Source organism: Heterocephalus glaber, unplaced genomic scaffold (genome assembly GCF_053883595.1).
Source record: "Heterocephalus glaber isolate CG9 unplaced genomic scaffold, H.glaber_assembly_v1.0 deba00001442, whole genome shotgun sequence".
Classification (NCBI taxonomy): Eukaryota; Metazoa; Chordata; class Mammalia; order Rodentia; family Bathyergidae; genus Heterocephalus; species Heterocephalus glaber.
Genome location: NW_028258296.1, coordinates 11,261,215 through 11,280,567, shown reverse-complemented (window position 1 = coordinate 11,280,567; position 19,353 = coordinate 11,261,215). Strand labels below are relative to the sequence as shown.

Below are 19,353 nucleotides of genomic sequence, written 5' to 3'. Positions count from 1 at the left end.
ACCTCCAGAACTCTGATAACAAATTTATTTAATTTAAGCCACCAAGTTTATATTAATTTGTTACAGATGGTAGCAATAGGTTAGAAACCCAGGGGCTGTCAGGCTTTCTTAATGCAATAACTGGAAAATTCATCAAGGACATAAGGAAAGACACAGAGACCAATGGAATGGAATTGAGATTCTAAAAGTAAACCCATAGGTCTATTGCCAGTTGATTTTTGAAAAGAACATGAGTCCATTCAGTGGGGAAGGAATATTCTCTTCATTGGAGAGTGCTGAAGAAACTAGATTGAAGAGATTTTAGAGCTGATCCTGAATAAAGTAAGAAACAATCTCAATTGAAAAGGTAGACACAGAAACTAAGTGTGTCCTTTAAGAGAGAAAAGGAGAGAATCTGAGGGTAACAAAAGAGCCGAACACATCACAAATGGTTTAGGTTCATATTTGAAGGAGTCTACAAGGGAGGAAGAGGATGCAGCAACAGTTTGAGCCTTAAGAAAACAGTGCATCACAGAACTAGTCTACTCCTAGTACTTTGGTAAGCTGAGTCAGGAGGGTCACAAATTCAGGACTGGCTGGGCACCTTAGTGACTTAGGAAGATTTTGTCTCAAAATAAAAAATGAGAAAGGGGCTTGGTATGTATCTTAGTGTGAAGGCTTTGGTTTCAATCCCCGGTAACACACACGCACGCACACGCGCACACACACACACACACACATACACAAATTAGTCTACCCCATTCCGTTCACATGCCTTCATGCCTTCTCCTGCCTTTTGCATCTTCTTGCCATCCTGGGATTCCTCTCACATCCGGGTTGTGCCCAAGACCTTCCACAATGAGACTTATCCTGAGAAATGGTACAGTGTTATAGGGCAACTTCCAGGGGTAGGACCTGGATTTTGTTTTACTGTTTGAGGTATAAAAAGAAAGTACAATATTTTTATCTGTAGAGTTTACAAAGTAATTTCAAATGAGCTTACTTGCTTTGAGACTCAAATAGAAATACATGTGATTTTTATTATGACATCAGAATAAAAACTGTGGTCTCATTACCACAGTTACCCAGTTTCTTCTGGCTTGGTGCCTGGGATTGTAATATTTGCATTAATGTTTAATTAATTAATTAATAATTTCATACCAAACATATGAATATGACTTGCATGTGTAGCTCTCAGCCCATCAGCACGGCAACAGCAAACTTGCAGTCTCTGAACTTAGCCACATGGCACCCAAAGCAAAAGCTTATCACATATTTGTCTTACCCAGGATGAGACCACCAACATTGCCATTAATACTCTTTAACCCAACACAACAGAAACATTCACACCTTGATGGCCTTTCCAAAGAGGTAGCCAATGCCAGTTATATTCTATATTATTTACTTATATTACTACATGTTTGTGGTACATAATGGTTACATTCCTTGTGTAGAGTTGGTACACATACATAACATGTCTTAATTCCTTTTTCCATTCCTTTTCCCTCCGCCCTCCTTTCCATCTCTTGACATCCTTCTCATTTGAGAAAGATCTATCTCCCTACTTCCTATCATCTCTTCTATTTTGCTCTTCATAGTTTGGGTTTCTCATATAAGAGAAACCATGTGACATTTAAGCTTGTGTTACTTATTTCACTTATCATTATGGTCTCAAGGTGTATCCATCTTTCTACAATGACTCAAGTTTTTTTTTATGGGAGAATAATACTCCATGATGTGTAAATACAACATTTTCTTTATCCAGTCATCTGTTGATGGGCTTATAGGTTGCTTCCAAGATTTAGTTATTATGAATTGTGCTGCTATAAACATGTGTATGCATGGATCACTGTAATATGATGTCTTTTTTTTGGTACTGGGGATCGAACTTGGGACCTTGCGCTTGCGACGCAAGTGGTGGAAACACTGAGCTAAATCACCAGCCCAATGATGTCTTTAACTCTTTCAGGAAGATACTTAGAATGGGAATACTGGGTCAAATAGAATTTCTAGTCCTAGTTTTATGAGGAACCTCCGTACTGATTTCCATACTGGCTCTATTAATTTACATTCCCATCAACAATGTAATTGGTCTCTAGAAATCAGGTCCACAGTCTTAAATAGTGTGTTCGTTGTTTTTTATTGCTTTTGTGGTTATTAACACTATAATGAATCTTTTTGTTCTCACTGGATAAAATATTAACAACAGGTAGTTAGAGAAGAGATGGCAATAATATTTAACTAGAAAAATACTTTTGTGGAGTTTATCATTTAGACCCCATAAAATTTACCATGTTGTCCACCTCATCATTTGGGCTCTATCAGACCTTTTCCTCTAGTGGGCCCTGTGTAGGTCCTGGGATCGCATTCACTAGAGTTGAAAAGAGTGGTCAACCTCTTTATAAAATAAGACAGAAAAGATTGAGTCATGAGACTGAAACCAGATGCAGGAAGTTTGTCTAACAGTTGATATTTAAGAGGCCGGCCACGTTCTGGGAAAGCTGTGCTCTTCAAAAGTTGAGTTATGGTACTACCAGCCAAGTGCAGTCAAAGAATTTGGAACCAAGCAAGTCTACAGAGGCTGAGTTTTTATTTCCTCCCTAGCCTCAAGCAAACTTGCATAACCTTTATTATTTGTTTTATCTGGTATAAAGTCTGGCTCTTTCCCATGTAAGCACCAATTGTCATAGTCAAGGGCTGAGTAGGTCCATTTGATGGTTCAGGCTCAAAGTAATGATGGCTATAAGGCAGGATGGTGTATTCTCACATTGGTGAGACACTGTGGGATCTCTGGAACATGTAATTCAGAAGCCTGATTTTCTAGGATCACCTAGAACTATGACAGTGTCTGAGCTTAATCCTTTCTGACAGGACCTATACTACCTTTGTGTGGATTAGATAAAGGTGTCCTCTCCACTGGGTGACATAAAGCTTGTTGAGCAGTGTGCAGCCTGGATTTCTACCCCCAGTAGTTGTTTAGTCATCTTTAGATGGTGAACAACCTTCCCAATCAACAGAATAGTAACCCAGCTTTTTCCAGGTACATGTGCATAGGCCAGGAATAGAAGATTTTGACAAATCTCAGTACATGAGAAAGTATCAATTACATCAATAGAAAGTATTTTGATTAAGTAATGGACACAGGATTAGGAAGTCTGACCGATTTCAAATGCAACATTTCTGTGAACTAAGGATCTTTGCTTTGTTTCTCAAATTATCATGTACAGTTATTGCTTTATTTAAACTTGTTTTTGTATTTCAACTTGTCTTTGAGGATGTGAAGGAGTAAGATGTAGCCAAGAAAAGATGTGCAAACCCCAGAAGAAAGAAGGAGCACCGTCCAAGTGACCGTGGACTGAAACCATGAGCCAAAATAAACCTGTCCTCCTTTAAATTGTGCACATCATGTATTTGGTCATAGCAGTGAAAAGCTGACCAGTGCACTTGCACTTCCTACTTGGCAGCTTGGTTGGTTACCCTTCCTAATCTTCCAGTTCTCTACTGATCCTGCAGAACTAGTGTCTGCCCTGAACTCAGGCTCCTGCAAGATCCTGATGTCTCATTTGCTGCCTTGAGGGCTCCAGGACCGACAGTTACCACCAATGGTTGGCCATCTCTCAGACTTGGATGGGATTCTTTGGATCTCAGTTACAGCACACTAGAACACCCCACGTAGATTCTTATTTAAATTTCACTCTTCAGTGCTTGGTCTAACAAATCTACTTATGGCACTGGCCATTGCACAATGCCTGAGATTGCTCTGACTTCTGCTATTACTTTGAGTGATGACTTCATTCATTTTCCCTTCTATTACCATCCAAGCAGTTCCAACAATGACTTTTCTCCTTTCATCATTAACCAAACTGGCAGCATGTCCCAGATTGGCCAGAATGCTAATACTGTGTATTTGGTGGAGTATGGAAGATTAAGTAGGAACCAGAGTTATACTTTGCTAGCTTTAACTCTGCCATTGATGAATGAAGTAAGATTGAATACTTCTTTCGCTGTTGGAAGGGCATAGGGCCCCATTATTTCCCTTCCTCCTTCTTCCAGAGAGCACCTAGCTGAGGAGTGGGCCCTCTGTTAAGAGCCATGCATTCTCTCCATCTTAAGCTATGATTTGAAGCTAGTTCCTGGTCCTGTGAACTTAAAACGAAGAGCAACCCAACCGAAGAGCAACCTAATGATAATTAGATGGCTCTCAAACCATTAGGTTGCCTCTTAAAATTCTTACCTGTGGAGAGTAGACAACATTCAACACCTTCACTCCACATGCAGCCTCTCACTAGGCATTTATAACTAATTATCTTATGTATGGATTTGTCAGAGTGCTTGAGTTAATGTGGCTCATTAAAGTCCCACGGAAGTAAGGAATTCACAGATCCCTGCTGGTCATAACACCTCATCTGGTCAGGTTTTCACAGTTAACTGGCAATGGAAAGTTTGACAAACCAGCACATCTGACAAGGCTGGGTATAGTCCAGAGTCTAAAGACTGCATGGGGACTTTATGAAAGCCTCACGGCTATTGCTCTGGGGAATCAGAGCTTTTCCCAAGAGAAAGGATAGACTGGGTAGGTATTTTGGGAAGAAGGGGGAGTCAAGGAAAAATATCCTGGGGTCATTTTTTGGCGTATAATTCTACGGTACTGGGAACTCTTTCCACACACTCCATTTCCTTTTCCCTTCTTGATCAAAAGTTTGTGGTTATGGAGAGTGAGAGGAATGGCCCCTGGATATGAACACTTGGGTACGGAGGGAAACGGTTCCTTATCTCTTTCGGAGCTAATGTGTCTGGTTTGGAGCCAGACTGAATATGGTTGCACATTGGAATGTTCTATCTCCACTGGCCATGGTGGAGTGGATGAGCAGAATGAAGAATCTTGGGTATATGTGAGAAAGAACTATAACTTCTTTGAGTCTAGAACCCCCCTAAAACTGGCAGTAGAGGAGTCCAGGTGCATTTTGATTGGAAAAGGCAAGCACCTATAACCTTGTGCTCTATCTCAGTTTGCAAAAGATGGGTCACTGCAGGTCCTCCTGTTTGGTATAGGTAACTTTGGACTTGACATATGCTGGCGTAGACTCAGTTACTAGATAGCCAGCATGGTGCACACAACAAGAGGTAGTTAGTCATAGACTGTAGTGAAGGGGTTTCCAAACCATCTCTTCAGGATGTGTGGAAACAATTCATTGTGTACTTTGCTGGTATTAGTTCACCATAAAGAATCTAGAGAGAGAAGAGAGTGGCTGTGTTAGTCACCTTTCCATTCTAGAACAAAATACTTGACTCCAGCAAATTAATGAAGGAGAGGTTTATTTTGGTTCATGGTTTTCAAAGGGTTTAGTCAATGGGTGGCTGGCTCCAAGGCAGAGATGGCATGGTGGAAAGGTGTGGCAGAGAAAAGTTGCTTAATCCATAGCAGCCAGGAAGTAGAAAAAGAAAGAACACACCATGGTGTTCTGGCCAGGTTACACCCTCAGTGACCCATCCCAACCAGCTCCCATCTCCTAAGAGCAAATTCAGCTATGAATTCACCAATGGATGAATCTGTTCATAAGTAGAGCTCCCCCTTGATCCAATCATCTAAAAGCCTCAGATCTAAATATATAAGACTTTTGAGGAACATTTTGGATGGAAGCCATAGCAGTAACTCACACTGGGAATTGTCACAAGATGTACTACAGTCTCTCTCTGCATGATTGTTGTATAAAAGTATTGAGCATATCAATGTACATATATATTTCCTGTTTAGTAGTTTTTGTTTTTGTTTTTTGGTACTGGGGATCAAACTTGGGTCCTTGTGCTTGCATAGCAGGCGGCGAAACCACTGAGCTAAATCCCCAGCCCCATGTTTAGTAGTTTTTATTTTTTGAGTAGCTATTCTTAACCAAATAACATACAACTCATCATTTTATATTCATAATCATCTCACAAGGTTAAGTGTAATTACTTCAATTATGCAGACAAAATATAAAAGACAGGCAGAAAAAGACTAAATAACTTGCTATTCAAAAATGTTCTCTTGATTACTTTTTATGCTGTCTTCCCAGTTGTATAAGTGGCTATGGTCTTCAATTTTTAACACTGTGAGTTTAATTTGATGAAGAAAAGTTAGTATACTTTTTAGTTCACCTATTAAAAACAGGCCAAGAGTGCAAAGTAAAGAGAAGAGAACTGAGTAAAATACAAATGCTTTACCTTCTTTGTGTGTAATGGAGACCTCAACCTGGTTTTGGGTGAGAATGAATGAAAAAAGGAAAAAAAGATCGAAAAGTGCCAAGTATAGTGCCTGCAACATAATAGAAGATCAAAACATTTTAATTTACTTTCCCTTTCATCATAGAATGATTCAATCTTTAACAAAGAACCTGAAAAATGATATAAAAAGTTCAAAGAATAGTTTTGATTTTCTTTAAAAATGGAAGATCTTTCTTTATAAAGATAAGTTTACAAAAGAGCTTTAAAATTTCTTCTCTTTGAAATATCTCCTCTAAATGTAGGTCTGGACATTTTACCTTGAAGCTATTTGTGTCCTTACACCCTTCTTTGTATTAAGACCAGAAGCCAAGGATAGGGGTGATAGGGAAGGGAAGATCCAGCCCTACTTTTGAGCTCACTGAACATCTCAGATGATTTTTCAAAGTTCTGGGCTCTCTGAAATCCAAAACAGGTTGTATCCATGCTTTTACCCTTAAGTTTAGAGCATGTGCAATTTAAGGAAAATTTAATCCATATGTTTCTGATTCATTTACACTTAAATAGTCAAAATATTGTTTTTAATAGTTATTTGATGCCCAAGTCGGCTTTTGAACCTTTTAAATAATCTTTTAGAACTCTGCATTTCTCTTCAAAACAGGAAATAATGTCTTTCCAGGGAGGTAAACTAATTTACACATCTAAAAATTCAGGTTCAGTTGAAAACAACCCAAACCACAGGTTTTTAATAGCCTGTCTGCTTGGCAAATCAGCACTTAACTTTAGACTAAATGCTATTTGAATGCTCTTACTTTTTGCTATATCTTTGGAAAGAACATCTATTGTATTTAATATTGGGTTGTTTTGAGTGGTAGATTTGGGGTTTTGAAGATTGGAAGTTACCTGGTTTTTACTTTAGTACAATTATTTTAAATTCATTTGAGCTTATCTATCAGTAAACTAACATAACTACTTATTTTTTTCCAGATATTTCATGCATGAGGAACTTTATGTGGTTATTTTTTTCTTCTTTTTCTTCACCAATTTTCTGATATTTGCCTTAAATAAATGAAAAGTAATTTATCTCCAGTAAAGCTATGCAGTACTTCAATTGAATTGTGAACATTGCATCTCACCTGCATGCCTGCGGAAGGATAAAATCATGGTGGACCTATAGGAAATTAGTCAACATACCTTGCAGCAAAATAATCAAGAGAATTCATTATGGAATTTAATTATTTTAACTCATTTTGTGAACTTGTTTTAAAGAGCAAAAACACTTGCTTAGAAAAACGAGAGTATACAAACATGCCCACTCTTTCCTTGCTTTTTATGTTGTTCCTCCAAACACACACAGGGCGCACCTGCTCAGAGTCCAAAAATACTTATCGAAATACTTATCTCCTAGCTATCTCCAAGCTCCTTCATGTTTTAGATCTTTGCTGAAAATATATTTTGTCAGAAAAGCCTTCTGAAAACATAGAACTTCACCCACTTACCTCTTCTCTTCTGTTCTCTTCTCCTTTTTCTGCCATCTTCTCTCCTCCTCCTCCTCCTCCTCCTCCCCTTCTCTCATTTTATACTTCTGTTTCTTTTCTGTAAACTAGGATGTAACTTTCATAAAAGCAGGTGTCCTTTCTGCTCATTGTTTTGTTCCAAACACCTGGAAAAGGATCTAACATTTAGTTGGCCCTCAGTAACATTTTTTGAATGAGTTTTTGTGTTGTTTTACGGTATGTGTATGTATTCTCACATAGCCATTTCTCCTTCAAAGCATTTACAAACGTTTATTATTGTTAACCTGGATGTAGATTGTTGACACATTCTTAGTCACTTACTAGCCATGTGAACTTAGATGTGTTGCTAAACCTCTATGTGCCCTGTTTTCCTCATTTGTAAAATGGAGATTAATAATAGTACGCAATCATAAGGCTTTATTAAGGATTGAAAAAAGTACACACAAAGTTCTTATTACAGATCATGGCAAATAGTAAATAGTAAATAGGGATAAAAATTATTAAATAAACTTTGGAGGAGGGATACTTACCATAGATGAGACATAGAGCTATTCTGGAAACAGATTTGTATTCTTTTCCTCCAAAAGGTTCACAGCTATTGCTATGTAGTTTTAGAAATGCCTGGACAGTTCACCTAGAGTGATTTTTAAACCATATTGAAGGACATTTTGAAGTGATAGGTCAAAAAAGGCCTCAACTGGATCATTTTGGGAAAATAGAACTTACCAGGAGAAAAGAAAGGGTAGAACAAGGCAGTGTGCCGGTCAGGGAAGAGTGTGTAGAAGGATGTGGGAAGCAGGAGGCATTGTGACCTGGGCACTGTACTTTTTTGAATCCCTTCTGGTTGTTGTAATAAACCACCACAGACTGAGTGGCTCATAAAGAACAGAAATTTATTTCTCACAGTGCTGGAGGCTGGGAAGTCAAGACCAAGGTCCTAGAGATTCATCTACTTCCCAACTCATAGATGACACCTTCGCACAGTGTCCTTACATGGCAGAAGGGACAACATAGCTCCCAGGAGTCTCTTTATAAGGGCAGTAATCTCATCAATGACAGCTCTGCCCTTGTGATTTACTTTTTTCCCTATCGCTTCTCGGCCTTTTGGCTAAGATCAAGTGTATTTTTTCCCTAAGGGTCCACCTATAAATACTATTACACTGGGTACTGGGTTTGGACATATGAATATGGGGGTGTCGGGAGGTGGCCACCCCCAAATTCACCAGGGAGGTGATTTGCTATAGATGGATCAGAGGGCTAGGCCAAGATGCTTGACATTTTTCCTGATGGTGGTAGAAAATCATTGAAAAATTCAAAGTAGAGGGATTGATATTATCAGATTTGGGTTATAATCAGCTGTACTCAGAGCAATACGAAGATATCTCAAAGTCAAAAGAAGTTTACTACAAGTTCAAGCCACAAGTGGAGGAAGTCCTGTGCCCCTTTCAGTTTCCCTGGGCGTTTGGTAGGGAAGGAGGGAAGAGAAGAAGGTCGTGGAATCTCCTGGCATTTCTGCCTTGAAGCTTCTACTCCTGCTGAACTACTTGATGTATGTATGGGTCCTCTCCTTATCTTGAGCGTGTCCTTAATCTTCAACCTGTGAAATAAGATGTAGAATTCAACTCCTTTCTTCTTGTTTCTCTCCTCTTCCAGGAAACAACCACCTGAAGTTGATCTTATTTTACCATGCAGAATACTTGTGGAAAAGGGAAGAAAACTTTTTGTCTTTTGCTGAAACAGAAGCCCCCAGTGAAAGTGTGGGTAAGGAATGGATTGAAGAGGATCAAGATAAGTAAGTAGATGAAGCAGAAGGCTATTATCTAAGAGCAGAGTGCTAAGGGGGCAGAAATGGCAGTATGAATGGAAAGAAAATAGATCTGAGGCATATTTATGAAATTAAACCCACAGCATTAGTAATTAAATAACCCTGAGGTGGTGGCCCAGAAGAATGTACTACAGAGAGATGTGGAAGGGACCACTAAGGGATAGAGGGTTCTGCTTGTAATTCAGAATTTTTTTCTGGGTAAGCAAACAGGGTGATATTCATCATTGTTCAAGATGCAGACCGATGAGCTCAGTTTTGGGCAAATAGGGTTTAAAACACTAAGTGGAGATGTTATCAAAGTACTGATAAATGTGTAGCTAGAATTTAAAAGTGATCTAGATTGGAAAAGATGGGTGTGGGATTTAGGGACTATGGTCAAATGCAAGTCCAGAAAAACCAGCTAAAGGGTCTTAACCAAACTAAAAAAGTTATTTTTTGTTAAAGTAACAGCAAGTCCAGAGTGAGACAGTGCAGGACTGATGAAGTAGTTCCACATTTTCACCAGTATTTCAGGCTTTCCAAAATATCTCTCTGCTCTACCACTATTAGTGCCTTTGGTTGGGTTTCTTAGAAGCTGAGTTTGAGTTAGGAATGCAGACTGTAAGATTCAATAAGGGAGCTTTGTAGGAAAAGATCTGTCAGGGAAGTAGGGGAGAAGGGAAGAGAGCAGGCGGTCACTGACTGACTAACTAGGTAATTAAAAGTGGCTAGTGCATGAATCAATGAGTGGTCATGAACCAAAAGTTATGATTAACTCAATGCTGTGGACAAGGAAAATCAAAAGAAATGATGGAGAGGTGAAGGGCCACAAAGAATATTAGGTTTTCTCAAGCAGCTTGACTTTGAAAGGAAAAAGAGAAGAAGTAGATGATGGAAGACAAGATCAAAAGAGAATTTTAAACACTCGGGATTTTTGTGGAAATATACTGAAGAGAAAGCCAGAAAAGAGGGAAGTTTCAGTGTTTAGAAGGAAGAGGAATAGTTATCGTAGTGATGTGGAGTTGGAAGGGAATCTAGACTACAGATGAAAAGATTAGTTTTCGATATAGGGAAAGATACATTTTCACTGATCCAGGAGGAAAAGATATACAAATAATTAGGCTTACTCGTTAATACATAATGGTGGCAAGTGAGGAGCTGGGGGATATCTATATGATTGCATTTAAATTTATTTTGCAGCAAAACTCAGAAAAGGTCATCTGTTGAGCAAGGTAGGTAGAGTAGAAGATATTAAAGACGGTAGACTGGAGAAGAGGTGGAGAAGGCTTGAGTGGTAAAAAGTTTGGAATAGTCACTGAAGGGAATAGGGGCCATATATGGCTAGAACTACCAAGAAATGTTGTCAGGCCCAGCTGAGATTGAAGATCATGAATTTAGAGTAGTAGCAACCATGGTTGTATGGATTTTTCTAGCAATACTTTGTAATTGGGCACAACATCAGGGGGAGGAAAGGACTTAATCTTCCATTAAGTCAAGAAGAATTAACACACATATTCTAGTTCATGTTGTTTGTACCTTTCAATTGTAGATCACAAGAAGAATATGGTTGTATGTGAATGTCTCCATCTACATTTAGGCAGTAGAATGTTACATTATAGTTTGGTTTGAATGGATTTAGGAATCAGCCAATAGAAGCCTCAACCTTTCTGTTGGTATTTGATGTTGGGGCCACAGAGATGGATACATCTTTAGTCAATTTAAAGTACAAAAACATTGGCCTACTTTCTGAAAGTTCACTTGGGAGATATTTGTGTCTACTTGATACTCATTTGGCTCAGAGCTGTCTGATCCACCTAGACTTCTGTGGAAAGATAAATCTCTCTAAAGCACTTCACTGCCCAGAAGCCTTCAATGCCTTCTCACTGTCTGTAGTATGTTTTGCTTTAACCTGATGATTTCAAGGTCCACCCATTTTTTGTTATTTCCCCACTGATTTCTATTCTCAGAGTATGGCTTAGTGATTAAGAGTACAGGTTTTGTGTCTGTATTTGAACCTAGCTTTTCAAATAACCAGTTGTGAGATCTTAGGAAATTTAGCTCTCTTTAGTTCTCACCAGTAACATGGGGATAATATTACATATCTGAATGGATAATGAAAATTAATTAAAATAATATAATGTACTTAGTACAATATCTATTCCTTGTTACTATGGAAATAATACATTATGCCAGTAAAGTCTTTCCTCTTCTTCTACCTAAGTCCTTTTAATCTTTTGAGGCGGTCTGAATCTTTGCCCCTTTCTATGATCCCTCAGTTTCCAGCAACCCTTCTCCTCTCAGAGTCCAGGGCACCTAGTGTCTTTGTAACTCAATTGGCACCATGTTCTGATGGTGCCTATTTAGCTTTATGTTGTTATTTAATCTGTATTTGGTTTTCAACTAGAAAAAAATGTGTGAAGGTTGGAAGAGTGTGTTCTTATCTGCTTTGCATCCTTAGCCCTGTTTAATGGGAAGTTCTCTTGAAGTTTTCATCAGAGGGCCCATGTTCAAGTCTCAGCCCTGACACTCAGCAAACCCGGTAACCTAAGAGTAATTATTTGACTTCCTTGAACCTTAATAACTTCATCTGTTAAATGAGGTTAATAACATGTATGCTTTGGAGAGTTACTGTGGGGATTAAATGAAAAATACATATGAAACACTTATAAGATTCTATGTAAAAGTTAGATGCTTTGTGCATGGCGTGATCTTTGTATACAATTATTAAAGAAATCAGTTAATAAATTAATGGATAAACAAGGGAAGTAAGTAGATGAGCTCTACCACATTTAATCTATGTTATCTTGAGCTAGTTGCGTAGGCACTCTGAGCCTCCTGTTTCTCTGGAAAGGAGAGGTAAGGAATGAGGTAGACAGGACAATTTGAAGGAATGTGGGTCTTTCTGGGGCTCAGCTTTGCCTGAGACCTCTGCAGGTCTCCAAAGAAAGGTAGTGGGAGATACATGTAGACATATAAGGAGATTTGGGGGATTATAAAATGTGAACTTTTCAGCTTACCTTTTTGCTCAAGCTAAACCCTGTCTGCCTTTTGAATATGAAAACAGGCTAAAATCCTTTCGATTCCTATTTTTGACAAATACATCGGTGACTAGCACATCTGAAGTTCCTCTCTTGGCTTCAGGGTTCAGAATTCTAGCCAATTTCTCTTCATGAAAGTTTAGCTTGAACTTAAATTCCCTACACATAAGAGAAGTCTCTCCAAGATTTCACATGACGGATATGTAGCATTTTAAGATTTGTCTGACCACATAACCGTGGATTTCTAAATTCTATGTGAAACATTATGTGAAAGTTCTTGATTCTAGGCTTCCTGGTGTAAGTCCAGCCAATTTCACATTTGTTTTTTTCCTGTTCATTCTGTCAAAATAAACCACGAGTCGCTAAATTCCTAGAGCTTATGACATGCACTTATATCTCAGGTATTTGTCACCTTGCTGTGATTAAGGTTTTCAGGACCTGATCACTCCATGATCACTTGCTATTTCTCTTTCTACTTTATTTTGACAGCTGATGACTTTTGTTTTTCTTTGGAGCTCTGTATTCTGCTTAGAGTCTACTTAGATCTCTTTTTTCTCTTTCTTAACCTTAATATGAATTAGACAGCCTACATGTACTAGAAATAAAGTGGATAAAGAGAAAAGACCTAAGCTACCACTGAAAGCGTTGGAGATGATGTGCTTCAGAAAATCCTTTGAAAATAAGAGAAATGAAATCCCCTTGGAAAAGAAGAATTTTTAGTCGTGGGGAGAGAGTCTTTCAGGTAGCACTTAGTTCAGAAGAAACACTACTTTTATCAGGATCTGCCTGTCCCATTTCCATTCCTGGTCTATAATTATGCATCTCTTTTGCTGGTCTCACACAGTCCATCAGAGGCCAGTGAGATTTAGTCTTTCTGTATTTACAAATAGGGACTGAAGAAAGACTACTCCAGTCTCTCCTCGCTGTCTAAGGTTCTAGACAGTGACTCCAGTGCTAGCGGTGATTGTTCCCTACTTAACCTCCACCACATGTGACCAGGCTGCTTAACCGGCTTCTCCTCAGGTTGTGGTATCAGGATAGTCTACCTATTTTCCTCTTGCTTCTCCCACAGAATATAATATAATATAATCTTGAATTCCAGTTAAGAGGCTAAGGATTCTGATCTTCTCACTAGGTTTCAGCTAGCCACTTTCTCTAGAACTGAGTCCTATTTTCCCTTAAATTATTTAATCCTCTCATTTAGATTTTAATCCTCTACTTCATAAGAGAAGCACTGTTGCTTAGAAATATTAACATTATCAGAATGTGGGTAGAATTGATGCACACTACTTCCAGGCCTGACCCAGGAAAACGTCACTGAAGAATTTCATTCTCTCTCAGATACAGACTCATATATTTCTCTGTATTTTTTTGGTCTATTCTGCAATACATATATATTTGAACCTGTTAGTAGATGCATATACATTTAAGATTTTTAACTTCTAGCAAGGTAGATTGTCTGTTTTATCATTGTACAATATTCTGTTTTTCTAAAACTTTCTTAACATATAATCTTTCTTTGTCTCTTTCTTTCCTTCTTTCTTTGTCTCTTTCTTTCCTTCTTTCTTTCTTTCTCTCTCTCTCTCTTTCTTTCCTTCCTTTTTTTTTTTTTGGTACCAGGCATCGAACTCAGGACATTGCACTTGCGAGGCAGGCACGGTGATCCTGAGCTAATCCCAGGCCTGAACATATATTTTTTCTAGTGTCAATATGTTTACCAGCTTTATCTTGCTTAATGTTTGCAAAGCGCATTTCTCACACTTGCACTTCCCACCTTTCCATATGCTTGCATTTAATTTAATTGTCTTTCTTGTATTCAGGATTATGTCTCTTGTAAGCAGCATATAGCTGTTACATTTTTTTCAGGTCTGATGATCTTTATCTTTTAATTTTGTACTCATTTACATTTAATGTAATTACAATTATATATTTGTATTGAAAAAATCTATAAATTTTATTTTTGTCTATTTATTTTGTATTCATTTTTCTTTTTTCTCTTGCCTTTCTTTGAATTAACTAATTGTTATGATTTACTGTTTCACTTCTGCTATATTACCATATTCCATCTTGTTTTAGTGATGTTTCTCCCCACTACTTTGAAGATATTATCACATGAACTCCTAGCTTCTATTACTTCTATTAAAATAATTCTCTTCTAAGTCTTCTCATTGTTCAATTAAAAGAAGTAAAGTTTATCCTGTTTGCCTTTCAGATTTTTTCATTATAGTTGGTTTTTAGTAGTTATAGTAAATTAAGGTTGCATATAGTTTTCTTTATTCTGGATGGAGTTCATATTGCTTTTTTTAAAAATTAAGATTACTGGTACATTTTAGGTATACAATACAGTTACATTCATCATTGGAATCTTGTACCTTTACATGATATATCTTGGTTCTTATTTTTTCCCCATTCCCCTGCCCTCCCTTCACCCCCTCCTCCCTTCCCTATTTACAAAGACTTAGTTTCCATTTTTTTTCTTTTCTCATATTTTTTCTTTTCCCTTCTTTTCTTTCCCCTACTCCTCCCACTTCCCGTACTCCTTTAGACCTTTTCTTCCGATTTCACAATATCAATTATACATTTTGATCCTTATTTATACTGTTAGTTTTTCACACCAGGGAAACTATTTGGTATTTACACATGTGTCCTGTTTATTTCATTAAGAGTATGGCCTCAATGTGCATCCACTTAGCTATAAATGTCTCTAGTTTCTCATTCTTTATGACTGAGTAGTACTCCATTTTATAGAAAAACCACATATTCTTTATCCAATCTTCAGTTGATGGGGATTTGGGCTGTTTCCAAATTTTGGCTATTACAAACTGTGCCACTATAAACATGGGTGAACATATGTCACTGTGGTATGATTCTTTTAATTCTTTAGGGAAGATACCAGCAGAGGAATAGCTGGGTCAAACGGGACCTCTAATACTAATTGTCTGAGGTATCTCCATACTGATTTCCACAGTGGTTTCACCAGTCTGCACTCCCACCAACAATGAAGAAGGGTTCCTTTTTCCCTACAACCCCACCAGCATTTGTTATTGGTTGATTTCTTGATAGCAGCCATTCTTTCTGGGGTGAAGTGGAATCTCAGCTTTGTTTTCATTTGCATCTCTCAAATGACCAGTGATGTTGAACATTTTTTCATATGTTTATTTCTTGCTTTTTCTTCTTTGTTTATTTCACATGCCCATTTTTGGATTGGGTCTTTATATTCAGGGGTTCTGATTTATTTTTAGTTCTTTATACTTTCTAGGTAGTAGACCTTTGTCTCAGGAACAGCTGGTAAAATTTTTTTCCCACATTGTAGGTTGTCTCTTAGCTCTGATGCTGGTTTCTCTTACAGTGCAGAAGCTTTTTAATAAGATGAGATCCCAGTTGTTGATTCTTTGTGTTAGTTCCTGTGCTAATGAGGATTTGATCATAAAGTTTTTTCCTATGCCAATATCTTCAAGAGTTCTACCTAACTTATCTTCCAGCAAGTTTAGTGTTTCTTTTTAAATATTTAGATCTTTAATCCACTTTGATTTTAGTTTTGTACATGGTGAAAGATAGGGGTCTAGTTTTAATCTTTGGCAAGTTGAAATCCAGTTTTTCCAACACCATTTGTTAAAGAGGCTATCTTTCCTTCAGTGAGGGTGGTTGGGTCCTTTGTCAAAGATGAGGTGGCTGAGTATGTCTGGAGTTGTTTCTGCATCTTCTAATCTGTTCCACTGATCCTCAGATCTGTTTCTTTGCCAGTACCATGGTGTTTTTATCACAGTGGCTTTGTAGTATAATTTCAAGTTGGGGATTGTAATACCTCTGCCATGTCTCTAATGCCTAGAATTGCTTTTTCTATTCTAGGTCTCTCCTGGTTCCAAATGAATTTTTGCATTATTTTCTCTTAATCTGTGAAATATGATGTTGGGATTTCAATTGGGATTGCATTGAATCCTTATAGCAGCTTTGGAAGTATGACCATTTTCAATATATCGGTTCTTTCTAACCAGGAGCAAGGGATGTCTTTCCATTTTCTTAATCCTCTTTGATCTCTTTTTTCAGAGTGCTGTAGTTTTCAGTGTAGAGGTCTTTTGCTTTCTTTGTTAGATTGATTCCTAGATATTTCATTTTTGGATGCTATTGTGAAAGGAATTGTTTCCCTAATTTCTCTCTCAGTGAGACTGTTATTTATATACAAGAAGGCTACTGATTTTTGGGTGTTTACCTTGTATCCAGCTACTCTACTGTATCTGTCAATTAAATCTAGAAGTCTTTTGGTGGAGTTTTTTGGGTCTTCAATGTAGAGTATCATATCATCAGCAAATATTGAGTGTTTAACTTCTTCCTTTCCTATCTCTATTCATTTTATTTCTTTCTTTTGCCTAATTGCTGTGGCTAATGTTTCCAAAACTATATTAAACAGGAGTGGTGATAGTGGACATCCTTGTCTTGTTCCTGATTTTAATGTGAAGGTTTTCAGTTTATTACCATTTAGTATGATGCTGGCTTTTGGTTTTTCATAGATAGCCTTTATCAAGTTGACATAAAGACCCTGTATTCCAATTTTCTGCAGGGTTTTTATCATGAATGGGTGTTGAATTTTATCAAATGCATTTTCTGCATCTATTGAGATGATCATATGGTTTTTGTCCTTGACTCTGTTAATATAGTGTATTACACTTATTGATTTACAGGTGTTGAACCATCCTTGCATCCCTGGGATAAATCCGACTTGGTCAGGGTGTATGATCTTCTTGATGACCCTCTGTATTCTGTTTGCCAGTATCTTATTGAGGATTTTTGCATCTATGTTCATTAGGGAGATTGGTCTGTAGTTCTCTTTTTTGGTTGGGTCTTTCCCTGGTTTTGGAATCAAAGTAACACTTGCTTCCAGGAATGAATTTGGAAGTATTGCTTACCTTTCCTTTTGATTTTCTTTTTCTTTTTTTCTTTTTGGTTCTGGGGATCGAACTCGTGTCTTTACTCTTGCACAGCAGTTGGCGAAACCACTGAGCTAAATCTCCAGCCCCTTCCTTACCTTTCAATTTCATTGAAAATTTTAAAGAGTAGTGGCAATAATTCTTCTCTAAATGTCTTGTACAATTCAGCAGTGAAGACATCAGGACCTGGACTTTTCTTTGTTGGTAAATTTTTAATTAGATTTTCAATTTCACTGATTGTAATTGGGGTGTTTAGAATTTTTATATCTTCTTTGTTCAACTTTGGTAATTCATATGTATCTAGAAATCTGTCCATTTCTTCTGTGTTTTTCATTTTATTAGAGTACAGGTTCTCGAAGTAGGTATTGATGATCCTCAGGATTTCTGTTGCATGTGTTATGACTTCACCTTTTTCATCCTTAATTGCATGGATTTGAGTCTTCTCTTTCCTTCTTTTGATAAGGTTGGCTATGGGTTTATCAAGTTAATTTATTCTTTCCAAAAACCAACTCTTCGATTTGTTGAATTTTTGTATTGTTCTCTTAGTGTCCATTGCATTGATTTCTGCTCTGATCTTCGTAATTTCCTCCCTTGTATGAGCTTTGGGTTTGTTATGCTCTTCTTTTTCAAGGACCTTGAGGTTCTACATTAGGTTATTTATCTGAGTTTTCTCTGTTTTCCTAATATGGGCATTCACTGCTATGAATTTCCCTCATGGAATTGCTTTCATTTGTACTGGCATTATCATTTAATTGAAAAAACTGTCTAATTTCTTCTTTAATTTCCTCTGTGACCCATTGGTTGTTCAGGAGAGTGTTATTCAATTTCCATTTGTGGGGGTTTTGCAGTTTCTTATGCTATTGACCTCCAATTTTATTGCACTACAGTCTGATAATATATAGCGGGTAACTTCAATTCTTTTGCATTTACTTCTATGAACTAGTATGTTGTCTATTTTAGAGAATGACCCATGTGCAGATGAAAAAAATGTATATTCTGATTTTATGGGGTGGACACTCTGTAGACTTCTATTAAGTCCATTTGTTCAAAAGCCTGGTTCAGTTCTAGTATTTTGTTTCTGATTTTTTGTCTAGATAATCCATCTATTTGTGACAGTGAGGTATTGAGGTCCCCCACTACAATTGTATTAGTGCTTATTTGGTTTTTCATGTCCTCTAATACTTGTTTTGTACAGTTGAGGGCATTAGTATTTGGTGCATATATATTTATGATTGTCATCTCTTCCTCTTGGATTGTTCCCTTTACAAGGATGTAGTGACCTTCTTTGTCTCTCTTAATTAGTTTTGATTTGAAATTTACTTTGTCTACAAATAAAATAGCTACCCCTGGTTTTTTCTGGGTTCTTGTCACTTGGAAAAGTGTTTTCCATCCTTTTACTTTCAGTCTAATAGTTTCTTTTAGAACTAGGTGCATTTCCTGTATATAGCATATTTTGTATTTTGCTTCTTAATCCTTTCTGCCAGTCTGTTTCTTTTGATTGGTGAGTTGAGGCCATTAAAATTTATGGTTATAATGGATATGCATTGACTTATCATTGTCATGTTATTTTCCTGTTGTTGGCTCTTTTTTATTTTTTTCTCCCTCTCCCATTAATTTCTTGCCTTGCTTGATGGATTTGCTCTGTTGGGCCTCATGGAGTTGTGACCTTCATTGCATTTTTCTAGGATACTTTTTAGAATTGTTTGGAGTGCTGGTTTGGTATTCATGAAGTTTCTCAGTTGTTCTTTGTCAATGGAAGTATCTTATTTCCCCATCAATTTTGAAAGGTAGTTTTGCAAGATACATCAGTCTAGGTTGGAAGTTGTTTTCTTTTAGGTCTTGAAATACCCAGTCTTTCCTTGATTTGAGGGTTTGTGTTGAAAAATCTGCTG

The 19,353-nt window shown here is 37.4% G+C and overlaps 1 protein-coding gene across 11 annotated transcripts in view; it reads left to right on the top strand.

Moving 5' to 3' along the window:
* LOC147827592 (uncharacterized) overlaps nt 1-19,353 on the top strand; it is a 148,412-nt gene that overhangs the window by 56,768 nt on the left and 72,291 nt on the right. For all 11 annotated transcript variants that reach the window (XR_015451928.1, XR_015451927.1, XR_015451926.1 and 8 more), the window contains exon 2: nt 9,348-9,486. Coding sequence is in view for 4 of the 11 variants with exons in the window: in XM_087212914.1 (XP_087069040.1) it covers nt 9,348-9,486 (139 nt within the window). In the remaining 7 variants the exon portion in view is untranslated. The remainder of the gene's footprint in view (nt 1-9,347; nt 9,487-19,353) is intronic.